Source organism: Chelonia mydas, chromosome 4 (assembly GCF_015237465.2).
Source record: "Chelonia mydas isolate rCheMyd1 chromosome 4, rCheMyd1.pri.v2, whole genome shotgun sequence".
Lineage (NCBI taxonomy): Eukaryota > Metazoa > Chordata > Testudines > Cheloniidae > Chelonia > Chelonia mydas.
In genome coordinates, this window is record NC_057852.1 from 74,740,472 (window position 1) to 74,767,328 (window position 26,857).

Sequence of the window (26,857 nt, forward strand, 5' to 3'; positions counted from 1 at the left end):
TTTAATTTATCTGTAATGCACCTAGCACATTTTTGGATGCTTTATAAATAGCACAGTGTTGTATTAAATGCACATTCCTTGAAGAAATATGTGGAGATATCCTTGCGAGTTAAGTAGTTAATTCTCTTTTTCATATGTGCCTTACTGCTTGGTGAGGAAAGATGACCATCTGTGATGACCATTTTTGTGTCCCAGGGTATGTATTTTTCTCTTGCTCTGACAACTGACTTTGAATATTAGGGGAGGAAGAATCTCCTCTAAACCAGATGTTAGTTTTTGGACAATGCTAAGAACCACGCTAGAATTGTTGTATTTCTCCTGCTGCTGCTCTTTGTACCAAATTAGCACTTCCAAAGGCTATACTTTCTCTGATACTATGTGTTACTTCCAGGAGTGCTGTCTCAGCCTAATGGAAAGCATCAATAAAATGAAAATATATGATTTACTGTTGGGCCATGTACACACATGTAGGTTTTGCCAAAATGATTTGAAGGTGAAAATAGGAGTACTAGATTTGGGAATTAGATATTTCAAGAATGTAAGAAACTTGCAAAGGTAAGTAGAACTCTGGCTAACATGGCGAACAATAATGTGAGTTTTTACCACATGATGTTGTCAAAGTCAGATTCAAGACTCACTGAATTTGTCAGACCACTCTGTTTATTAGCAAAGCGCTTTGCCAATGCACCCAGATATATGTGAGCCTCTCTCTGAGACTCAAGCTAACTTATTTATACAAATAAGCCAAAGCCAATTTAACATAAGAGACAAAAGGAAGCAGAAACTGACAAATATACATACATATCTTATATGCATACTAACGTTTACCAATCTCCTAGCTCAGTAGGAGCTCTAAGTTAATTAGTTTGAGGACCCATTGTCTCACACTCCTTAATGTTTCTCTTCCTGACAACTTATTTCAACAAACCCTTCAAGTAGCATTTCTTTAATGAATTATAATTTCAATATAATTCATTCTACTTTCACAATGTCAGCATTATTCATTACTCTTGGGGAAATCTCAGTTCCCAGCAGCATAGAATTGACTTCAGATTAAACCAAGGGGAACAGTGGGGGGCAAAAATCCTAACTTGTTTCAAGACTGATCTTGATAAGTTTATGGAGGGAATAGTATCAGGAGATTGCCTACAATGGCAAGTGGCCCATCTGTGACTGCTAGTAGCAAAAATCCCCAAAGACTGGAAATGGGGCACTAGATGGGGAGGGCTCTGAGTTACTACAGATAATTCTTTCCCAGGCATCTGGCTGGAGGGTCTTACTGGGATGCTCAAGGTTCAACAGGTTGCCATATCTGAGGGTAGGAAGGAATTTTCAGCCAGGTCAGATTGGCAGAGACCCTGGGGGTTTTTCGCCTTCCTTTGCAGCATGGGTCATTTACTGGTTTAAACTAGAGTAAATGATGGATTCTCTCTAACCTGATGTCTTTAAATCGTTATTTGAGGACTACAGTATCTCAGCCATAGGTGATGGGGCTATTACAGGAGGGGATAGCTGAAGTTCTGTGTCCTGCAATGTGCAGGTCAGACTAGATGATCATGATGGTCCCTTCTGGCCTTAAAGTTTATGAGTATAAACACAGAGGTACAGCCTACAGTTTTCTGATTAGGATTGTTTTGGTTTGAGTGAGATCATTATTACATCTTGGCCTCATTCACTGGAACCTTTTTCTATAGAGTAAAATCTAGCAATTTTACATCACTCTGCTATATCTAAAATATAAATTCCACACTTTTGCATTCAAGCAGAGAATATAATTAGTTAAGTCTCGGACCCTGCAAACAGTTTAGCATGTGAATAACTTTACTTACTGGAATAGTCCCATTATAGCAAATAATAATAAATAAGACTACTCACAAGAGGAAAGTTAGGCTGTGCATAAGTGGATCAAACCCTAAATAAGAAGGTAAATACCAAATAGTTGCTAGGAAACCCTAATTAAGACAGTCTGAGCCAGAAGATAGTTTAGCTCTCACTGAGGATTGCTCTGATTTGAAAAATTTGCTTACAATAATAAATCTGAATATTTGAATTCACAGGATTTCTTGGATTTGCAACTGTGATGGCTACCATTGTATTACTATTATGACTTTGAAAAGAGAGAAATGGGTTTGTTTGTTTGTTTGTTGTCTAAAAATGTAGCATAGAGCCAATAGCTGATTTTTACCCTTCTATTGATGCCACAAAGACAGCCTCCCCAGGTCAACACCACACTGACCTACAGATCCAGGCTCTTCCTGTACATGGTGGAATAGCTACAAATAGTTTCCAAAATGGACAAATTTATGATCGTCCATCTCATAAAGAAATAGACTTGACCAAGCTCACCATCTACTGCAGAAGATAATACAAAACATAATAAGGTTATATACAAGAATGATTCATTGATACCCGGAGATCTTGGAACTCTGAAACCAGCGCAACTGAAATTAATTTTCCTAAAATAAATATTGGAGGTGTGCTGAGTTGTTTTAATGAAAGGTGGTGCATAAACCGGCCATGCTTGCAGAGGCGATACATAACTGTTGATAATGGGGGGGAGGCATAATTTATAGGTTCTGTGGGGTATGTGACCACCCCACAGAGGTTTTCAAACTGTGGGGCATGTCCCCTCTGGGGGGGGAGCAGAGGAACATTCGGGGAAGGGGGCAAGCGGTGACGCTAGATGACTCAGGCCCCAAGCCCTATGCCACCCAGTGGGCCACCCAGTCTGGGTTTGGGGGCAAAACCAAAAAATCAGGGAGGGGGCATGTTCCCCACCGTGCTTCCCCCACACGTCACCTCTGCATGGTTGGACTATTCTATTAAAACTGATAAGTCCATTTTATTTTCCTTGGTGGGTGTATGCACACCCTGGCAATGCTGGTGGAATGGGAACTGATATGGTTTTTATCAAATCTGGATTCTGCAATTAGAAAAATGCACTCTATCAAGGCAAAGGTTTAATCAAACATGAAAAATGCTTAGTCCACTTGAATACAATAGCAGATTGGACTGCAACAAGGAAAAGAGAAGCTACAGGTAATTTTTTGCTATTTTTACATTTCACATTTATATTTTCATGTCCTTTTGCTGAGATTCACCTTCTAGTGTCAAATCAGGGGTCTAGACCCGAGTCCTGCACAAAATCATATGTATAACTCCAAATCCTTAACCTATCTTAAAGCCTTCTGTTTAGCACTTATAAACTTTAAATCCCTTATCTTGAGGAAAACTCGAAAACTTGATGCGGTAGATCCAGCATACAATTTTTTTTTACTGTTTTTATGATTTCAGTTTATTAATTTGCTCAATATCATTAATGAATTATGAATTTGATTGTATTTATTTCATCATAACTTCCTTTTTCAGATGCCACAATTGCTGCTTTGGTGTCATCCTCACAAATCAACAGAAAAATATACTAATTAAAACCTTCACAAAAATGAATCAGTTTGCTGTGATAAATGAGTTGCTTCTGAGAGGAGATCAAGATATAATAAACTTCAAGGACATAGATCTTACTCTGAACAACTCATTAGGAATTTTCATCAACCTACTTAAGTTTACTGTAGGACAAGATCCAAAATTCAAGGATGCTCTGAAAACCATTCAGAAAGCTGTGAAGTACACTTCTGCTGAAATTCAGAATGAAATAACTGATATAATGAAGAAGGTTTTGAAAGATATTGTTGAAGCTATTCAGAAAAAATAGCGATGTTAAGTCCTTCTGCCTGAAATGTGACACTACAAAGGCTGCTGTTAATGTAGAAAATGTGTCCACTGTTTTACACTACTCTGTTGATTTCAAAGCAAAAAAAAAGAGATTTATTGGAGTGGCCCGATAACATGGCCTCACTGCTGAAGATATTACACAATACATTTTGAAAGACCTTCATGAACTGTCTTGACCCTCAAAATACTTTGTTCTTGCTTTGATCATGTCAAAGTTATATCAGTGTGCAAAGGAGGTGTTACAAATCCTTTTACGAGAGATTAAACAAGCAAATACATGCACTGGTTGAATCACCAGCTACATCTGGTGGTCTCTCATGTGTCTGACAGGAACTCAGCAGTGGCTGGTTTGTTCTCAAACTGTAATTTTCTATATAGTTTTTTTCACAGGCATGAAATGAGTATTCTGTATAAAGGCTAGCACCTGCAAAGACTCATAGAAGCAAGATGGACTGGTCACCTGAAAACCATAGAAATAATTCACAATAATTTGGAAGAGATTCAGAGTATTCGTCGGACTTTGTGAATGAATATGGTGCAAGAGGGATGTTGGAAGTTACACAATCACTCAAATTCTTGTTCTTAGCTGAGGTTATGAGAATGATTTTGAAGGTTTTTGCTCATGTGAACAATTAGTTTCAGAAGGAAGTAATGCACCCTGCTAAAGGAGTTTAATTGATTACTGTTGCCTGTGAAGAACTTCTTCAAACATCTCTGTCTTGTTGACTTGTTGAAAAAGCAGGTACTGTCGTCATCATGAATAGGTCGGAATATGAACAAGAGGCTGCTCGGCAGCTCTCCAACACCACTTTCTACAAGCCATTACCCTCTGATCCCACTGAGGGTTACCAAAAGAAACTACAGCATTTGCTCAAGAAACTCCCTGAAAAAGCACAAGAACAAATCCGCACAGACACACCCCTGGAAGCCCGACCTGGGGCATTCTATCTGCTACCCAAGATCCATAAACCTGGAAATCCTGGACGCTCCATCATCTCAGGCATTGGCACCCTGACAGCAGGATTGTCTGGCTATGTAGACTCCCTCCTCAGGCCCTACGCTACCAGCACTCCGAGCTATCTTCGAGACACCACTGACTTCCTGAGGAAACTACAATCCATCGGTGATCTTCCTGAAAACACCATCCTGGGCACTATGGATGTAGAAGCCCTCTACACCAACATTCCACACAAAGATGGACTACAAGCCATCAGGAACACTATCTCCGATAATGTCATGACAAACCTGGTGGCTGAACTTTGTGACTTTGTCCTCACCCATAACTATTTCACATTTGGGGACAAAGTCAAATTAGTGGCACTGCTATGGGTACCCGCATGGCCCCACAGTATGCCAACATTTTTATGGCTGACTTAGAACAATGCTTCCTCAGCTCTCGTCCTCTAATGCCCCTACTCTGCTTGCGCTACATTGATGACATCTTCATCATCTGGACCCATGGAAAAGAAGCCCTTGAGGAATTCCACCATGATTTCAACAATTTCCATCCAACCATCAACCTCAGCCTGGACCAGTCCACACAAGAGATCCACTTCCTGGACACTGGTGCTAATAAGCGATGGTCACATAAACACCACCCTATACCGGAAACCCACCGACCGCTATTCCTACCTACATGCCTCCAGCTTTCACCCAGACCACAGTACACGATCCATCGTCTACAGCCAAGCTCTACGATACAACCACATTTGTTCCAACCCCTCAGACAGAGACAAACACCTACAAGATCTCTATCAAGCATTCTTACAACTACAATATCCACCTGCAGAAGTGAAGAAACAAATTGACAGAGCCAGAAGAGTACCCAGAAGTCACCTACTACAGGACAGGCCCAACAAAGATAATAACAGAACGCCACTAGACATCACCTTCAGCCCCCAACTAAAATCTCTCCAACGCATCATCAAGGATCTACAACCTGTCCTGAAGGACGACCCATCACTCTCACAAATCTTGGGAGACAGGCCAGTCCTTGCCCACAGACAGCCCCACAACCTGAAGCAAATACTCACCAGCAACCACACACCACACAACAGAACAACTAACCCAGGAACCTATCCTTGCAACAAAGCCCATTGCCAACTGTGTCCGCATATCTATTCAGGGGACGCCATCATAGGGCCTAATCACGTCAGCCACACTATCAGAGGCTCGTTCACCTGCACATCTACCAATGTGATATATGCCATCATGTGCCAGCAATGCCCCTCTGCCATGTACATTGGTCAAACTGGACAGTCTCTACGTAAAAGAATAAATGGACACAAATCAGATGTCAAGAATTATAACATTCATAAACCAGTCGGAGAACACTTCAATCTCTCTTGTCACGCGACTACAGACATGAAAGTTGCGATATTACAACAAAAAAACTTCAAATCCAGACTCCAGCGAGAGACTGCTGAATTGGAATTCATTTGCAAATTGGATACAATTAACTTAGGCTTGAATAGAGACTGGGAGTGGATGTGTCATTACACAAAATAAAACTATTTCCCCATGTTTATTCCCTCCCCCCCCCCCCCACTGCTCCTTGGACGTTCCTGTTAACTGCTGGAAATGGCCCACCTTGATTATCACTACAAAAGGTTTTCTCCCCTCCCGCTCTCCTGCTGGTAATAGCTCATCTTAAGTGATCACTCTCCTTACAGTGTGTATGATAACACCCATTTTTTCATATTCTGTGTGTATATAAATCTCCTCACTGTATTTTCCACTGAATGCATCCGATGAAGTGAGCTGTAGCTCACGAAAGCTTATGCTCAAATAAATTGGTTAGTCTCTAAGGTGCCACTAGTACTCCTTTTCTTTTTAAGGGATTTTAAGAAGTTCTTGGTGCTGCCAAGAGGTTAAAGGAGGCTTTCCTGTCTATTTTTGAAATGTCTATAGTGGTGTTGTTAGGAGCATCAGCTGCAGTTTGTGAGAATTCCTTTTCTTGTTTGAAAAGAATTTTATCATACCAAAGGATGAGCATCACCCATGAGAGAAAGAGAAACCTAATTCTCCTGTCATAGGAAAGTGATTTGACTTAAGAACTGAATCTGAATGCCTTTGTGGAAGAATTTAGATGCCATTACCCAAGGAGATTTCAACTTTAGTTTCATGAACAGTCTTTTTGGTACACCTCACTTTCATGTTAAGATCTATATTTTTATATTTCTGAATCTTTGAATGTTGGAATATTTGTTATACTGAACAATCACATACATATGTATCTTATTTTTCCTTATTTCATAAAAAGAAAATAAAAAAAAATAATCCTCTGACTGAGACTATGGTTTTCACTAAGTGCATGAACTTTTGAAGGCAAGCACAACAGCACCTCTTGTCACGTAGTCCTCTACCCCATGTCAACGTGCTAGCTATGGACTTAAGATGAACTAACAGAAATGTATATCAATTTATGCACCTATTCACTGTTATCCAGTCTGACGTGTATTATTTGCCCCGGCAGCAGCAGCAACAGGTGGTGTTTAATTCTACCACATAAGTACCATACACTTCTAAGTTATAGTGTGAATTATTTTAATACTCAGAGAAAAATGTTCCCCAGTGAACAGACATTTTGATTCAGTTTTTTAATGCTAATTGAAGTAGTTTTTGTTCTACATCAGTCATTAAATGAAATCCATCAGAGGGATAACAGATAGCTTTTAGTGTTTGTCAAAATGTGACAAATTAATGGCATTCTTAGTTGTCAAAATTCAAAGGTAGATAAAAGCTGAATAACTTTAGAGATAATTAATTAATTCATTGTTTCTAGGGAAGTAGCACAGCATGTTTGTTTGTTTGTTTATTTTGACTAGAACACCATCACTTTGAAAAACAAAGATTTGTGTTATCTGTGAGTGGGATTGTTTTTTGTAATATCAAAAATCAGCGCCAGCTTTCCATAATAGTGGATAATGACTATCATAACACAAGTTACTGGGCTCACTGCTGGGGTAGATGAGTGATATTTGATGAACTGATATATACTGGATGTCAGTCTAGGTGATGTAAGGGTCCCTTCTGGTATCATACTCAGACTTTATTTGTTATTTATCCACTCTTGAATTTGAACAAATAATGTAACAAATATAATTGACCATTTACATTTAAAAAAAAAATTATTACTCTGATTCATTATCACTGTCTTTCTCCTGGTTTATATCACTCTTCTTTTCTTCGCTCTTATTTTATTTTGTTTATGCAGACGTATTTACCTAAAACTAGCTTGCATCTGGGGCCTGATGCTGCAAACCCATGAATGAGGGTTTGCAGGATCTAAACCTGTAAACACCAACAGCCATTTCACTCTATTTTTTCCATTATTAAGGTAAAAAGGAAGCAGTGGAAATGTCTGCTGGAGTCAGAACGGTATTTGTTAGTAAGTGCAGCAGAGGATGTACTACTAGCTTCAGTAGTACAGCCTGTGGAAGAAGCTACAGAGTGTGTTGGGGAAAAATATGGATGGTTTGCCAGCCTTAGCAGACGTAACAAAACTACGCATACATCACTGTGATTGATAAACATTATATCTAATTTAAGGTGGTCTGTTGCCTTTTGCTTTTAAAGGTTCTAAGAGTCAGAAACATGTCCTAAGACCAGAGTCTCTTGAAGGGACAGACGAGGAGGATCCAGTGACAGCCCTGGAATGGGACCCTCTGTCGACTGACTATCTTCTTGTTGCTAATTTACATAATGGCATTCGACTAGTTGATTCTGAGTCTCTCTGCTGTATCACAGCATTTAATTTTCCTAGTGCAGCAGCATCAGTTCAGTGCTTAGCTTGGGTTCCTAGTGCTCCTGGAATGTTTATTACTGGAGGTAATCTTTTCTTATTGTTGATAGTTTATTGAATGGTTATAAATATAGCATTGAATCTCCAAAATAAGTACTCATGTTTAATCTTTTTTATACCTCTGACTTTAATGTCAATAGAAACAGAAATATTTAAACATATTCTAGAAAAAGTGAATGCATAAAAACGAAGCAAAGAAAATGACTCCAAACAATTTTCCATATTTTATATCTCTTTTTCCCATGAGAACAAATGACAGAAGGTTTGTGGCCAGAAATTTTCCTGTTTTTTATTTCAGTCCCTATAATGTTTTCTTGATGCAAGCAGCTTTGCCATGAGTTTATCAGCATGGATTACAATTGGCTGGGGGATGGGCCTTCCCCACTCCCCCGCTTCCATTTCTGTTGTTTTTGGAGCTCACTTGTTCCAATCCTTTCTCCTTTCTGAACCTCAGAGCAAAGGGGAAAATGTGGCTGAATTGTGGGAGAATTGTTGTAGTAGTAGAGAGAGAGGAAGAGTGAATGAGAGAATATTTTATGCTGTTTTGATAGGTTTACCCACTGTACTCTAAGAATGAACATCTCTAATTTAAAGTAATATTATTGTGAAGATGAGAGAGCCTGCTTGTAACATTATTTTAAGATTATACATTTAATTCAATGTTTCACTTTTTGATTAATTGGGTGCTTAAATTATGTACATTGTTTATGCAGAAAAAACATTAATAAATGGAGCTTTTTTTTTTAAAATCTCAGATTCTCAGGTTGGAGTGTTACGTATTTGGAATGTTTCACGCACAACACCTATAGATAATTTTAAATTGAAGAAAACGGGGTTCCATGGTTTACATGTGCTCAATTCTCCTCCAAAGAAAAAGTGTAAGTATACATTTTATTATTGTAATTCATTGCAATGGGTGCAAGTTAAAATAATATAGTCCTTTCTCTTTGTGTCTGATCCTGTACACCCTAAGCAAAACTCCCTGCCTTTGGATCTACTTCTGCAGTCCTTAATCAAAACAGCCATTTACACCAATGCATTTTTGGGCAGACTAAGTGCTATCAAATCAAACCTTTTGTTAAATTCTTTCTTATTAGGCACAGACAGTCCCTCATGTAGGAATACTACAGTCTTGCTCCCAACCCCGGTGAACTACGATATACATTCTCTGTTTATAACAGATACCTCATAACAATATGCAAAGTTTGTAGCCCCTTAGAATAGCTTTATAGAGAAGGAACACAAGTAAACAAGGTGAGGCAAGGTTGGTGAGATAATATCTTTTATTGGACCAACTTCTGTTGGTGAGAGAGACAAGCTTTTGAGCTCATACAGAGATCTTTGTCTGGTAACACTTGACGCTGTCTGGAAGCTTCAAAACAGAAGTTGGTCTAATAAAAGATATTACCTCACCCACCTTGTCTGTCTAATAACCTGGGACCAACATGGGTACAACAACATTGCATACATGTAAGGATGTGTAATGCAAGTTGTGTATTGATTCCAGTTCTCTAGTCTTAACGGATTAATAGTATAAAAATCAGAAAAGACATTTTGTTGAACACATAATCTCTTACCATGAAAGAGAGAGACTGAAAGGGAAGGTTACCTATTAGCATGTCATCTACTTTCTCCCTTTTATTCTATGAATTCTTCAAACGTCCTAGAACATGTTTTTGCACTCTTTCATCAGCCTAGAGACAGTATTTTGAGAATGTAACTAGATTGCTGTTGCATCAAATTTAAGCTTCTTACCTCCACCTTCAAAGCTCCATATACTTATCCTCCCTTGTTCAGCACACATTGTTCCTGTCCTCTCCACACTGTTGGCTTTCCCACTCTCATCTGCCTGTTTATCAATTTGTCCCATACTCATCTCCCTGCCTTCTTCTATGCAACCTTTATGCATTGTACAACTTCCAAGTTACCAAGGCATAGACCCATATTTAAGTTCCTTTTAGAGACCCACTTCTGCCCTACTACAGAGAATGAGTCTAATTATCTTGTTGTTCCTGGTTCCTCTAACCTCTTCCTAGCTGTTTGTTTTTCCTTAGACTATGAACTTCATTGGGGAAGGGACCATCCCTTCTTGAATGTCTGTACAGCACCTAGCACATCTTTGGCATTTCCAAACACACATAATAAAGACGATAATATTAGTCTTATTTAACTCCTGTTCTTCTGTTTTATGTCAGCCACCATTTTTCTACTACCAGTACCAATTCCTGTCACTTTTGTTACTGTTAGCTTGATATTTTGAGGGACGCTATCAACTTAAATTTTTTGAAGAAGACTAATTTTCAAAAATTGTGGATTCTGACACAGCACCCTTTAAATGGTATAATCTGTTATTTTTTAAAAGTTTCTTGAATATTTTTCTAAGGGATTTCTCTGCTCCCCTGTTGATGTTTAGAAGGGTTTATTGGGAGACGCACAATATCAGATATGCTCAGGCCCACCCTCTCACCATGGAAACCTTCCTACTTGTCAACGTTAAATAGGCAAATGAATTTTACAAGCCCTGATGTGAAGTGATGTAATTGCTACTTGTTTTTAAATATGCAAAAAAACAAAATATGTTAATATGTTTATATCTTTGTGTTAAGCACTTTCATCACATTCTCCTACTAAAAATCATCATACATCATCTACCAGTGAGGCCGTTCCACCCCCAACTCTAACCCAAAACCAAGCATTCTCTCTTCCTCCTGGCCATGCTGTCTGCTGTTTTATGGATGGTGGAGTGGGACTTTATGACATGGGAGCCAAGAAATGGGATTTCCTTAGAGATTTGGTATGTCTCCTTTGCCTGTCCAATGTTTTGAATGAAATAATAATTATTAATATACATATAGCATTTTTATGCACAATAATCAAGGACTGAGCATAGAGCCTATAGTGTAGTGTGCAGGCAAATCAGCTTCCATAAATAAAAAGGAGCTGAAGATTTAGAAACCTTATAATAACAGCTCTAGAATGTTGAACTTAATTCTTCACTACAAAGGAAGACTGCCAAATAATGTAGGACCCAAATTTGAACTACCTTAAAACTAATATTATTTAGTGAGGGAAATACTTCATATTTTAAGTATCAGTTTAACTCTTCCCATCTCCCCTCCTCTCCCACCTCACAAAAAAAAAAGAAGTATTACTCCTTCAATAATGGATGAAGAAAAGGAGTATAATAGTTATGTGACCCTTTTTATGCTGCATGTCAATTATCCAGCTAGCACATGCTGAAAATAGTGCTGATGAGTTCACTGATGATGCTCTTAATAAACAAGGAGATAAAAAATGCAGTGTCATGTTGGATTTAAGTAAAAAACTAAAAAGGAGTATTGAGGAAAAAACAGTCTACTCAACTGAAAAACCCTTAGCAAAGCAGGCAAATAAATATTGTTTTCAAACATCTTATAGTATGATCCTGCAGTCCATATGCAAGCAAAGCATCTAGTGAAACCAGTGAGTTATGTCTGAGTAAGCACTGTGAGAGAGCCTATGAAAATGTCATAGAGAAATAGAAAGTAACACAAAAATGTAAAACTACTAACATTACTTCATAATGTCTTTTTTCAATGATCAGGTAAGAATTAGAATTAGCAAAGCAGTTTCATGCAGCAAAATGTTGGGTTACACTGAGGGTGTGTTTGCAATGGGAAAATTCAGAAATGTAATTTTCTACTGCAGAATTACAGCTCCTTTGGTAACAACCTTGGAAGCTGTAGGATAGATAAGGCACAGGCATTTTTACTACCAGGTCATCTAATCCTGGATTATGGTACGCCACTGGTGGAGAATTACAGGTCTGGGATATTAGAAGTGTAAACAGACATTAACTGTGTATACCTTAGCTCATCCACCACTGGAGATATTCCAGGAGTTTGGTGGAACTTCACCACTTAGTGTTACTGATTTTGTTAAAAATGGTTTTAGTATTTTTAAATTAAGAAAACGAAATATAGTTTATTAAACAAAAGCTGGTTTAAATATACAGACGCTTACTGTAAGTATGATTCCAGCATCCATCCATGTCCATGAAGATGGAAGCAGAAATGGGAAACCAGGAAAGAAACTGTTAGAATTCTTGCTGATTTCATCTGCAAGCAGCCAGTTTGTTTATTTCCATTTTTATGGAAACAGACATTATGTCTGAAAACAAAATAAGGGTTTGAAAAGAATGCTTTAGAACTTTCTCTACAACTTATTTTTTCACAAGTCCATTTTCGCAAGAGCAAAAGGTGTCCAGCTACTGAGAATAGTACCTTAGAACTTTCATGTCAGTTTCACATACTTGTTTTCCAAAAAGGGTCATAAAACAAACACATTTGGAAGAAAAAGGCCTCACAGGAAAAACATAAGAAAATTGAATTTTGAAATAGAAATGACTTTGCATTTAGGTACAGCCCAATTAATAACACTTCAGTCATAATGACTGATGCACAAAGCCAAATTCTGCTCATTTACACCTGTGCAATTCTACAGGGGGTTGGCAGTGTTAATTTCCCCAGTGTGCACAGGTGCTGCTTGGAGCAGAATTTGGCCTGTGGCGTATTCTATTTTGCTGGGTTTTTTTTAATCCTTTGGAACGAGAGAGAGAGAGAGAGGAGAGGAGAGATCCAGATGCTTATTATACCTTTTACTATTAACTGATTAGCTGAAAAGTATGGCTCTGTTGGAGCCTGTAGTTGGTTTGGTAGGTTTTATTTTAGTGTCTTGCATTCAAGTGAAGGATCATTAGCTTTTTCTGTTATATTTTTCACTCACATAGTTTTCAGTTACTTAAAACTCAGCAATTCATTTGCTTTGTAGTAAGACTTCTAAAGAAAATATAATGGTGAAAATAGGTTAAACATTTTTTTTAAAATCTAGAAATAAAAAAAGTGTTTTTGGCAATTTAAGGAATTAGCTCTCAACCTTTCAAGACCACTGTACCCTTTTCAGGAGTCTGATTTGTCTTGTGTACCCCAAATTTCACCTCACTTAAAAACTGCTTGCTTACAAAATCAGATGTAAAAATACAAAAGTGTCACAGAATACTGTTACTGAGAAATTGCTTACTTTCTCATTTTTACCATAGAATTATAAAATAAATCAATTGGAATATAAATATTGTACGTACATTCTAGTGTGTAGTATATAGAACAGTATGAACAAGTCATTGTCTGTATGAAATTTTAGTTTGTACTGGCTTCACTATTGCTTTTTATGTAACTTGTTGTAAAACCAGGCAAATATCCAGATGAGCTGGTGTATCCTCTGGAAGACCTCTGCGTACTCTATGGGGTATATGTACCTCACGTTGAGAACGACTGGTTTAAGGGACTATGTAAATCTCTAAATTGCATGCTAAAATATTAATATAAAATGTTAATATAGATGTAAAGATGTTAGAGAACTACAGTAAAGAGGAGTTAAAACTACAGAAAATAGGGTTAGTTTATCAATTAAATCAACTGTGTTCATGTAAGAAATAAATCTTTAATGTACTAGTACTCATTTTTTTAATTCTCTCATTTTAGGGACATGTTGAAACCATCTTTGACTGTAAATTCAAACCCAATAACCCTGACCTTCTAGCTACAGCATCATTTGATGGGACAATAAAAGTTTGGGATATAAACACTTTAACAGCAGTCTACACCTCACCTGGGAATGAGGGGGTCATTTATTCTCTTTCTTGGGCTCCAGGTAAGAGTATTTGATTTTAGGCATAAATATTGTTATATGATGATTGAAATTTCCTGCACAAAATGCAGTTGATCTGATGAATTCAAGTAAATGCTCATGTAATTCTCAAGTGGGCAAGCTGGAATGTACATGCTATTCTGTGGAGCTGTCCATCTGTAAGGAAGAATCCTTCCCTCTCCTCAGCATCTATTTGTAAAATGCCCTGACTGCACCAGAACCAGGGCATTTTTGCTTCATTGGAGTGGAGGCAGGATTTGAGAAACCTGTGCAAGGGCTTTCTTCATGTGTTCATTGTGGATCTGAAGGGGAGAGGCTACCTACCAACAACTGTTGATCTTAGTGATGCTCTGGGAGATGTGTTCCCAAGCCCATCTAAGGGTGCTGTTCAGTGCTTTTAACTTAGGCAAAACTCCCATTGACTACAGTGTTAGTTTTGCCAAAGTGCTGAAAAGGGCCCTTTGGGGGAATCTTCCTCAAAATATCATGTCCACATAGCTATGCTTGCTGCTAGAGAGTCTTCCAGGAACAGGAGGATGAATCTTTCCCTATCCAACAGAGCAACAGCAGAGCTCTTCTGTAATTGCGACAACAGCCTCAAATCTGCAGCAGTTACTGCTTAGGTCCTGCCAACCACTCCTTCACCCTTACACAGGGTGACTGGAATCCCCCATTCTTTTCTTTATGCCCTGCATTAGTAGTACTAGGAGATAGGTCATCATCAAAAACAAATAACATACAATAGAAATGTATTTGTAATTTGATTTGTGGGAAAGAAATAACTTTATCTGAAAGAGAAAATGTTGATCCCTTTCCACTTTTTGGCTTGCATCATCCCCCAAATTCATTAGCTCCCACATGTACAATATTTGCCAACATTTGGATTTGATCTGGAGAAAGAACTTTGAACATACTGATTTCTCTTTCCCCTCCTCCATAACTCCACCTACTTGAATATCTTTTCTGCTCCCCGGGGTCCCTCTCCAGATTTTCTCCTCTTAGCCCCTTAAGTATAATCCAAAATTTATTGTTTCTACATCATATGGGTGTTTTCTGTATGAGACATGCATGGTTAACAGCAGCAGTTTCTGTTCTGGGATTGAGTCACAATGGTGAGGAAGTGGAGTCTTGTGGTTCTGTGCCTTAATTCCCCATTGTAGAATATGTACAGTAATGATTCCCTACATCGCAGGAGTACTGTGAAGATGAATTCACAAATGTGTTTGAAGTACTCAGGTATTACAGTGATGTGGGCCTATAGGGATAGATAGTAGTGGAATCTGATGGTCCAAGACTGGAAGTAATTTAAAAAGAAAAGTGATTGCTCAAGCGTCCTCACATCTGTCCTATGTGTGCCCAACTATGAGAGAGAGAGAGCACTTTTTCTGCTGTGTTCTGCTGTTCAGACAGGTTTAAAATGAAACTACATAATTTTATGCAGATGCTTTAAGCGCTAGACATTGTGGGGCATTTACAGTTTCAAAGAAAGCCTGTGGACAACTAACTGCTGTCAGGTGCTACATCTTGTCCTCTCTCTGCATTCAGTGCAGGGGGTTGGGATGGGACTAGAGCTCGTGTTTGCAACCAGTCAGCGTCTACCTTGCACAGCGGTGCTTACAGTAGGAGGGTAGAACACACAAGGCTTTTGTTGGAACTGCTGCTTCTGAACTAGTGTCAAATCCCCTGCAAATGCTGGGCTCAAATTGTGAGGATACATTGCTAATCTGCTGTTGCTATCATATGGTTATGTATTTCTTTAATTAAAATGGAAAATTATATATGTAAAAATAACACTGACCCTGTACTCATTATAATGTGTCTCTCATGTCTGTTCCTCAAAGGGGATTTGAACTGCATAGCTGGTGCAACCTCCAGGAATGGTGGTTTTATCTGGGATGTCCCTAGAGGCAAAATGGTAACCCGGTTCAGTGAGGTGAGATGTGTTTATTTTGCTTGGTTTCTTAAATGTAAGCTAGTGGCTCCATCTAGTGCTCATCTAGATAAAGCTGGATCAGTGTTTGTATGTTTTAAAGAGGTATGTAACTTAACTTAAAAATATAGCCAAGTTTATTACACCCAGTCTGAGCTCTGGAACAGGTACAACTCACTTCCTTAAATTGGTTTTTTGACATGCTAGGATCCATCACTTCAATATCATTGCTTTACTAGTTGACTTACAGAGGATCCAAAAGCAAAGAGGAATATTTCCTCTCAAAAGCGCACACATTCTATTTTATTCTAGTCTATTTTATGAATCTTTGGACTCAAAAATATATCAAAATATAATGTGGTAGTGATGAGTGCTAACAATATAAAACTGAGGTTTAATTTTTAGTCCTAAGGCCTCACTCCAGAATGACAATGCTGCATTAGCAGTGCACTGTGAATTAATTATTGATTTAGACCAATGTTTCCCAAACTGGGGACGCCTGGCAGGCTTTACCTGAACAAGCGGCGTGCCCAGTTTGGGAAACACTGGGTTAGACTTATAAAAAGCTGTATTAAGTGCCCCTCTTATGGGCTTGCATTACTTGGAATCTTAGTGGTGGTCAGTACAGGTCCTGCAGCACTGATGTAATTTGCTCCTGGGATAAAGCTCTGTTTAATAAACTGGTTGCATCATTTTGCATTAACTTCAGTTTCCAAGTGGTCTCAATGTGTAGCCCCATGTAGACCGCCTTACAGCAATCTAATCTGGAGGTGACAAAGACATGGATAACTGTGGTAAACTCAGCACCAGAGAAAGAAAAAAGTTGTCTTCTTCTCAGCAGACACAGATGGAAAAATAAAGTTCTTGACCACAGATGCCACTTAGGCATCCAGAAGTAGCCCAAGATCTAAAAACACGCCTAATGTGCACACCTGTGTTACAAGTTACCTTTCCTCAGTGAGTGGTGTTGATATATATTCCACCAACTTTTCTAGCTGCTTCACACAGACCACTAACTTTCTCAATCTTGTCCAAGTTAAGTACCCAGCAGCCAGCTAACCCCCAGCCAAGTTCATATGGACACAAAGTGCTCACTCTGCAGTTGTGACTCTCTGATCCTGTAGACTCTCAGATCCTGGACCAGGCCTACCCACAGCATAGTTTAGAGTATCTGGGGATCACTGGAGCACAATGGCACTTCAGCCGCACTCCCTTTTTCCTGGTCACATACCCTTCATGGCTCAACAAGGCTAGGGCCTCATTATTGTGTAAAAGTGCAGTGTATATACTGTACTTAGGGAAATGGAGCTGAATCCTACTTGCAAAACCACAGAGAAGTCAGTAACTAAGAGAAAAAGGGGTGAATTATTTCTTATTGATAGGTATTTTGCATTTTTTGAAGCATGGAAAGAATGGAATCTTCTGCATTGCCTGGAGTCATAAAGATTCCAAAAGAATAGCGACCTGCAGTGGCGACGGATTCTGGTGAGTGTCATGTTGAAAAGCAATCCGCTATTTGGGCAGGTGGACTTTGATAGCACCATATATTTAATGTTTAAGATCTTGGCATAAATAACTATTGGATGTGTTCTGCTTATATATATTAATATAAAGTTACATAGCACTACATCAACAGCAGACAACACAGTAGCAACATATGCATATATCGTGCCACTTGTTAACAAAAATGCAGTATTGTTTCATGTTAATGGTATGTGCACTACGGCTTGCATTATGATCAAGCAGGTGTAGGTATGGAACTCTAGTTCCCCCTAGCTGTAGAGAGACAAAAGGAGGTGTGGCCAAGGAGAACATGAGAATGTTCAGGCACAGTGGAACCATTTCCTTAATGTTTGTGGCACAGTTGGTTTGTGTCACACTTGCCTAGGGAAGTTATGGAAGCTCCTTCACTGGAGGTTTCCAAAAAGAGGCTGGATAGCCATCTGTCTCGGATCGTTTGGACACAACAAATCCTGCATGTTGGCAGGGTGTTAGATTAGATGACCCTTGTGCAGGGGTGAAAGTAAGGCGGTACGGGCTGGTACTGGTAAAAAGTGGTCGCCGGTACCAGCCCGTACCACTAACTTTAAAGTACTGCCATGGCAGAGCTTTAAGGACCCTGCTTAAAGTGCTGCTGCTGCAGCACTTGAACGTCATTGCCCCTTTTGCCACCCCCGGGCTGCTGACAGGAAGGGGCCAAAAGGAGCAGCTGCCCCGGGGCCGGCGATTTAAAAGGGCCCGGGGCTCCAGCCACAGCTGCCGCTACTGCCCAGCCGCGCCCTGCCTGATGCCCCACCCCTTCTGGGAGGGCCGGAGCTGGCTCCCGTACTGGTAAGAGTTCAATTTTACTTTCACCCCTGCCCTTGTGGTTCCTTCTAATCCTACGGTTCTATGATCCTATGTCTCTAAGGAAAGATATACTACCTCTAACCAGCCCTTGTATTTGGGGAAGCACAAGGACTATAACTGTGGCCTTTGTGGGGGCTGCAAAGATGGGAAGCCTTCTTCTGTTCTTCCTTCACTTGTGCACTTCTGCAATCTGACTCCTTATGTTGATTATAGATGCACATAAAATCAATTTTGACCTGGGTTGTCCTACTGAGTATGTTGGTTTTTTTTTTCTTATTACCATATTGTAATTGATTTCAGTATTATTCGAACCATTGATGGCAAAGTTCTTCACAAGTACAAACATCCAGCTGCAGTTTTTGGTTGTGATTGGAGCCAAAACAACAAGTGAGTAATAGTTAATTGAATTAATTAACTAACAACATTTACAACTTACATGAATGACCATCAAGATAATGCAAAGGTATTTAAAATGTGATATCAGTGTATTGACCTAGTTTTGTAAAGGCAAAGAATCCTGAGACCATACTGTAAAGGCCAATTTACTCTTCCTTATTTATAGACATTATTATTTAACATGAGCTACACTACCATCCTTGATGTGCAGTTCTGTCCTAATAATAGGACTGTAAAAATATCATTAAAGGTCAATCTGGGTGCTGAGGATCACTTCAAATTCTTTTCCTTATGCAGCATCGCCAGTAATATAAAATCTGCAGGCCAAATATTCTGCCCTCATTGAAGGCGGTGGGGATGATACAGGGTAAAAGACATGTTTGGCCTTTAGATCTTGTGTTACTGGTGATGATGTATGAGAAGAAAAGAACTCCACTTCGCTCTGAGCGAATCTGCAGGGCTAGGAGCATGGAAGTCAGTGAGAGACCCAATGCCATGCTTATGAGTCATTTTTCAGAGTAGAACTGCACTGCAAGTCTACTTTGGGGTGCAACGGGAGGCAGAGTGGGACAGGAACCAGTGGCTTGGCTTCCAGAAGAGGAGAGTCTTCAAGACTGTGAGTTTTTTGAAAAAGCTCACATTAACCATTTGGTCATGTGCTTCATAGGAAAAACTGTATGCTGACGTATGGAATCATATGCCACTGAAGCTTAGCAGATTTGGCTTCTTCTCATGGCTGAAAAAAAAGCATTATTTAAAATTTACATCATGTATTTTCATATGCTTCATTTTAAAATAAAACCTTGATTGATGTCCCACTTGTGAACAAATAATTTAGAAATGGGTCATGTTAGTATTTAACATCCATAAATCAGAACACACAATTGTACCTCTAAACAGGAGAGTTCCAGTTCTTCAAACTAATAAATGTTCAACAGGTTTCCCATTTGAGGTCATCAGAAAGAAGGTGAGGAATAAATGGGAAACCTTGATGGTATATCCACACAGCAGCTGGGGGGATGCTTCCCAGCACAGGAGGGTAGACACACGCTAGCTCTGCTTGAGCTAGTGCAAGTCTGTCTACCCACAATGGGAAGCACCCTCCCAGTTTCTGCATAGACATACCCTCAGTATAGCTAAACTTAAAAAAAAGATGCATTGTGTCAGTGATGCAACTGACTTGGAGAAACATAAATGATTATGTTTAATTTAGCAACACTGATAGGGGGAGGGGTAGCTCAGTGGTTTGAGCATTGGCCTGCTAAACCCAGGGTTTTGAGTTCAATCCTTGAGGGAGCCATTTAGGGATCTGGGCCAAAAATTGGGGATTGGTCCTGCTTTGAGCAGGGGGTTGGACTAGATGACCTCCTGAGGTTCCTTCCAACCCAGATATTCTATGATTCTATAAAAATATATATAATAAAATATATTCCATGAGAATAATTACAAAAAGTTAGAGCATTTGTAGTGCGTAAATCCAAGAACGGTGTAAATTGGTTACAAAAGGAACAAAAACACAAAATCTGCATAATCTTTCCTGAGTGCAAACAACTAAAAAAAAAATCTATTTGGAAAACCAAGTTTGTATATTTTCTACACAAATATAGACTATGAGCAAGTGTTCCCATAAATATTGGTCAAAATTTTAATATTTGGCTTTGGGGGAATAATTTTTCAGATATTTGTGAGAAGCTGCATAGATAGGAAGCAGAGGGGCCCCTTCCCCATAGAAACTTCAGTGTGGCTAATTTGGCTGTGGCTTCTCCCCAGTTCCTTATAGCTTGTCTGATGGTGGTCCAGCTTGTCTTAGCGGGGAAACAGAAGTGTCTGCTTCTCTCTGGCCCCTTCATGTGGCAATAGCAAGCCACTTTGTTTCCTTTCCTCCTTATGGTCCATTCACGTCAAACTCCCCTGTCAAACCATGGGACAGACCTCATCTTACACAAAGAGGTGATTTTAAGAACCCTGGAAGACTTCAGTTTTAAAAGGTGTCTACAGTCTGTGGTGGATAATTTTCTCCCTCGTAGTCTTTGCTAGTATTTTAATATGATCAAAAATATTTGGTTAGAAAAGGCAAACATGAATATCATCATGTAGGCTAACTTATTTTAACAGATAATATAAGAAAAAGATAATTTAGAATGTGATCTTTAAACTTTCCAGAAAGCACTTCATTTTTTCAAAATAAGAATACTAAACAGCTTTTTTAAAAAAGTAATCATTTGCAGAACACAGTTAATTGCCAGAATATCTGTAGGAAACGGAGATAACCGTTGAATTGCTTTTTTAAAAAGGAGTGGACTGAAATTTCTATACATCTGCTGAATCAAACGTTTTATGTTCTCTCTGCAGTGCTTGCTCATACTATGCTGATGATAGCACCTTATTAACAATATATAAAAGCAAAAATAATATCTGATCTGTTGTGTTTGTGAGGTTATGAGGTTGACTTAAATTGTAATGTTGAATTTTTAATACTAATCTTGCAGCAATCTGAGTGCATGCTGGGGGAGAGAAAACTGCAGGGGAGTTTGGCAGTTGCAAATGAGATTGTCATAGCTGCTGGATGTCGGTGGAAAGGGAAGGTTCAGGGGTTCAGCAACTAGGAGGTCAGATTGGGTGCAGTGAAATAATGGGAGAACTGGACACAGCTGGATAACTTTTCCATAAGGAAATGGTTAAAAATAAAATACATAGTGATGGATATGTGACTTTATCTCTTATTTTTCTGTCACTATTTGACCTTCATTTCAAATACCATTTCCATTTATTCTGTTTTTTCAAGTACCGTTTCAATTTATTCCTTTTTTTTTTAAATTCTGTAATTATATACATAGCCTAATCCTGAGCACAACACATACAGACAGTATTATTATTTAAAACCTTGTTTTGTAAATACGGCAACCAGGCTTTAAGGAATAGCAGAGAAAAGAACAACAGGAAACAGATCTGTTCATTTATTTTTTAAATTTTTCCTTTGGGCAGAGTTAGTGATAGGTGCAAAAAATTATTCTGTTGTTACTGTGTACTCAGTAGATTTATTGACAAATAATGGGCTAGATTCTGGTGTAAATTTTATAGCTCCATTGAAATTCATGGAACTTTGCCTATTTACACTAGCTGAGGGTCTATCCCACTTTTTGTAGTTGTGTATCATATACTGAAGCATAATTTTAACTGTTAGAGATTAAATGAAAAAAAGCAAATACAAGTCAAATTTTCTGAGATATACATTAAAAGGCGTGCTACATTTGTATTTTTTAGAATTAAAAACAATATATTTCTACTGACTCCAATAGCTGATGATTGTACTGTTGTCATTTTGCAGAGATATGATAGCCACTGGATGTGAAGATAAAAATGTTCGTGTTTATTACCTAGCAACTAGCTCTGATCAGCCACTGAAGATTTTTACGGGGCATACCGCAAAGGTGTTTCATGTAAGGTGGTCTCCTCTGAGAGAAGGAATCCTCTGCAGTGGTTCTGATGATGGGTGTGTATTCTTAGATTCTGAGAGAGACTTAAGGTCTCAAGTTGCACTGGTGCTGACACTATAAAAAAAAATACCCCAACATTACTATCATTGTGTCTGTGAATAACATTTCAGGTCCAAACTGTAGCCCTGCCTCCTCCACATTACAGATCCTGGCTTGGCTCCATGCCTGGGGAGCAGTGCTAGTGTCCTGAGGAAGCCATGTAACAGATACATGACTACAACGCTCTATACTCTACCCAGATAATGGAGTCAGTGACTGCCACCTACCACTTAAAAATTATATTGGGATGATACTACATACTCACATTGCATCCAAGACCCTGTGAGTGGAGGGAATAAGATTCCCTTGTGTGACTATCTAGAGTATGATAGACTGAATATCATCTGTGGATGGCCATTGTAGGTGGGTGGTAAAAAGGGCAGTATGTAGGAGAGGACACTTCAAAGTTATGTGGCAAGACCTTTCCCTTTGAATTTCTGCTTGGAAGTCATTCTGAATGTTGTTATGCTCCTGTAAGGCTTACTCAGAACAATTTGAGTTTATTAGTGAGAAGCATACCATAGAAATTATACATAAACACACAGTAGGATCTTTCATTTTACAAAGGCAAATAAATATGGTAATAAGCATAAGGCTATAAAATACAAGTACCTGTCATGACGTATATTTTAAACAAAGGTATTGTCTGCCCAAATACTTATACTGACAGAATTTGGCAGCACTTTTTGAGCATATTAAACCTGTACTCCACAATTTGTGCTCTGAGCATGTTCTTTTCCATATTAATTTTAAGATGTTGATTTTGACCTATAAAACTCTAAATGGCCTGGGACCTTTTTTATCGAGGAGTATGCCTCTCTTTTGTGGCAAACTGCCGTAGTTGTTGTCAGCAGAGGCATCTGAGATGAAACCCATTCAATATAAGAGAGAAGGGGCAACTGGCAGGATATTCCCCATTAGGGGCTTGGGACTTCGGAACTGACTTCCTCCCTCAGTCCATAACAGCCTGAGTTTGGTAGCCTTCAAGGTGCACTGCAAGACCCTCTTTCTTTCCGTAGTTTGTAAGGGGTGTAGAGCAGGCCTAGATGTAGGCCTGGGATTGTGCAGGGCAGGAAAGGAGGGCTGACTTGATTTAATTTAATATATTATTTATAGTGATAGACTCAAGAGCTCAATCTGTTTAGTTTAACAAGTTTAGTTAAAGGGTGACTTGATTGACAGTCTGTAAGTACGTACATGGGGAACATATATTTAATAATGGGCTCTGCAATCTAGCACAGGGATTCTCAACCTCTTTCTTTCTGAGCCCCCCCACAATATGCTATAAAAATTCCACGGCCCACCTGTGTCTCAACTGGATTTTCTGCATATACAGTAGGTTAAAAGCCAGAGCCAGTGTTAAGGGGTAGCAAGCAGGGTGATTGCCCAGGGCCCCACACCACAGGGGACCCTGCAAAGCTAAGTTACTTGGGCTTTGGCTTTCAGCCCCATGGAGCAGGGCTCAGGCTTCGGCTTTGTGCCCTGGAACCCAGCAAGTCTAGCGCCGGTCCTGCTCTCTGATTTATTTTGGTGGACCCCCTGAAACCTGCCTGCGGCCCCCCAGAGGGCCGCGGACCACTCATTGAGAACGGCTGATTAGCAGAGAAAGGTGTAATATGACCCAATGGCTAGAAGTTGAAGCTAGACAAATTCAGACTGTTAATCAGGTGCAGTTTTTTTTAACAGTGAGAGTAATTAACCATTGGAACAACTAACCAAGGGTTGTGGTGGATTCTCGATCAGTGATAATTTTAAAATCAAGACTGGATGTTTTTCTTAAAGATATGCTCGAGAACAGTGGTCCCCAAACTTTTCAGTGTTGCGCCCCTCCTCTTACTCCTGTCTGCAACCCTCCCCCCCGCCCCCCAAACTAGGGCTGGGAGTGGGGCCGTGGCTCTGGGGGATCAGGGGGTGGCAGATGGGGTAAGAGGGCCAAGGCTGGGGCCACAGCTGGGGGCGGGTCTGGGACCAGGGCGGGAACAGAGCCCAGCTAGTGGCTGAGGCTAGGGTGGTGGTGGGGATGGGGCTGGGACCTGTGGCTGGGAGGGGAGCAGTGGCCAGGCTGTGGCAGGGGCTAGCTGCTGCATCCAGGTGTGGAGCTGGGGCTGGGCGTGGGGCCAGGAGCGGGGCTGGAAGCCAGGGCCACGGGTGGGGCCGGGGCCAGGAATGGATCTGGGGGTGGAGTGGGGCTGGATGATGCTCCCTCCACACTCCCCGGGAGGGCTGGCCCGAGCCCCGCCACCCACCCTCCCCAGAATGTTCCTCTGTGCCCCCCCCTAGGGCGTGCATCCCACAGTTTGGGGATGTCGAGCAATTATTTTGGGGAAGTTCTATACCTGTGTTACACAGGAGCCCAGACTAGATTATCACAATGATCCCTTCTGGCTTTGGAATCTTTTAATCTATGAATTTCAGTTATATTTTTGCTGTCACGGTATATTTGAATTGAACTGATGGGTCTCTTTATTTTAGTGTTCTTTTAACAAAGTGTATAGGGTGCCCAAAGCATTGGATAAAAGCTCTTGTATTACAGTGTGTGTAAATCTAGGTAAGTAAATACTCCATGTGAAATATGAACTTCAGGGTTTTGCTGAATGTACAGGTGTGTTCATGTTTTGGTATATTGATGGATATATGCTTTTTGTGTCTTGTTTTCAGCACTGTTCGAATGTGGGATTACACACAAGATGCTTGTATAAATGTTCTTAGTGGACATACAGCACCAGTACGGGGACTAATGTGGAATACTGAAATCCCTTACCTATTAATATCAGGCAGCTGGGACTATACAATTCGGGTGTGGGACACAAGAAATGGAACCTGTCTAGACACAGTTTATGATCATGGTGCAGATGTATATGGTAATATAGTTTTAAATGTTAATGTTTCCATTCTTATTTTGCTAAAATGTATTTGTGATACCTTAAAAGTCCATAATATATTTTCCTTAAAACTAATTAGCAGATAAATTCAATTGTCTGAATAATGTTTAAAATGGTCTCTCTATTAGGATTAACATGTCATCCTAGTCGTCCATTCACTATGGCCTCTTGTTCTCGTGACTCCACTGTGAGACTTTGGTCTTTAACACCTCTGATAAACCCTCTCCAAATAAATATCCTGGCAGACAGATCTTGGGATGAAATCATTGGCAATACTGGTAGGTAAATTATACATTCTGTTACTTTCATTTGAATTATGTTAGACTATCTTTAATAAAATGTTTGTGTACAAAAACATTTGTGTTGATTAGATCGTGCTGTGGAACCAGGTGCTCCTCCCTTGCTATGTGGTAAAGTATCCAGGGATGTTAAACAGGAGGTGGACAAGCTGACTGGTAATCCTCGAGGGAAAAAACTAAGGTGGTTTTCAGAATGTTTGTCAGTAAGTATTCCACATCAACATGTTGCGCGTGCATGTAGTCCTTAAATTAAACTGCAAAAGAAAAGTTTCTTCTTTCTTCTCCCCTCCCCATGTACTATTTCCCTCAATATAGGTTCAGAATATGCAAGGAGGACTTCTGCTTTGTGATAGTTTGTAGATGGAAAAATGTCCCTCCTAGAGCTGGTTTAAAAATTTCAAATGATATATTTCCCCATCAGAAAATATTGTGTAACCAGAATCCTAATTTTCCACTGCAGTAGATAAATTTCAGTAGAATTTTCCATTGAGAAAATCAATAAAATTGCTTTAGTTTGTCCACCCAAAATTAAATATACTGTTTGTTTGTCAAAGTGAAGTGTTTCAGGTTGGGTTGAGTCTGCATTAAGCTCTATGGTTGTCTGAGCTGCTTCAGGGCAGTTGTAATTCCGGGTCACCCAACCCCCCTTCTCACCTAGTGGCCCCATTTGTTTCAGTCAAAAACATAGAAACAAAAAATTCTGAATCAGAATGTTATGGAATATTTGTTCTGCAAAAAAATATCAATATTTTGGTGTTTCATTTTGATTTGGGATGAAAACAAATGTAAATATATCATAATTTCTCATGCATCAGAAAGTCTCTGGAATTTTTTTCATAAGCTCTCATCACTACTAGTAAAGTCTGTCCAACTTGAAGTCCTATTCCTAAACTCTTAGGACTAGAATTGGGACCCAGTGCTTGCTCCCAGTTCAGGCATTAAACTTATGACACTTTTATCTCTAAAAAGGCTTTTCAGATTACTTTAATGGTGTTTTAATATTTTTTTAGTTTTAATTTAATCTCTCTCTGAGCCATAGACTCATGGTAACCTAGGTACCTGGCTTTACAGGCAGAGGGATACAAGAATTAGACCCATTAAAACTTTTAAAACTTCACTAAAACATTCCCAAAATAGCCTTTCTGTAATACATATGGCATATAGTAAATGAATGATGGTATAGTGATGAACAAAGGTTTTATCAGCGTTCTTGTAGGATGATGCATATCATTTTGTTAGTTTGC

At 39.4% G+C, this 26,857-nt stretch overlaps 1 protein-coding gene across 5 annotated transcripts in view; it reads left to right on the top strand.

Annotated features, from left to right (window-relative positions):
* The window catches only part of WDR17 (WD repeat domain 17), a 122,275-nt gene that overhangs the window by 67,165 nt on the left and 28,253 nt on the right, over positions 1-26,857 (top strand). For all 5 annotated transcript variants that reach the window (XM_043546014.1, XM_043546015.1, XM_027829305.3 and 2 more), the window contains 11 exons: positions 8,311-8,562; positions 9,292-9,414; positions 11,143-11,330; positions 14,056-14,224; positions 16,063-16,154; positions 17,554-17,636; positions 18,801-18,887; positions 22,225-22,389; positions 25,091-25,293; positions 25,443-25,592; positions 25,686-25,816. In XM_043546014.1, coding sequence (XP_043401949.1) covers positions 8,311-8,562; positions 9,292-9,414; positions 11,143-11,330; positions 14,056-14,224; positions 16,063-16,154; positions 17,554-17,636; positions 18,801-18,887; positions 22,225-22,389; positions 25,091-25,293; positions 25,443-25,592; positions 25,686-25,816 — 1,643 coding nt within the window. The remainder of the gene's footprint in view (positions 1-8,310; positions 8,563-9,291; positions 9,415-11,142; positions 11,331-14,055; positions 14,225-16,062; positions 16,155-17,553; positions 17,637-18,800; positions 18,888-22,224; positions 22,390-25,090; positions 25,294-25,442; positions 25,593-25,685; positions 25,817-26,857) is intronic.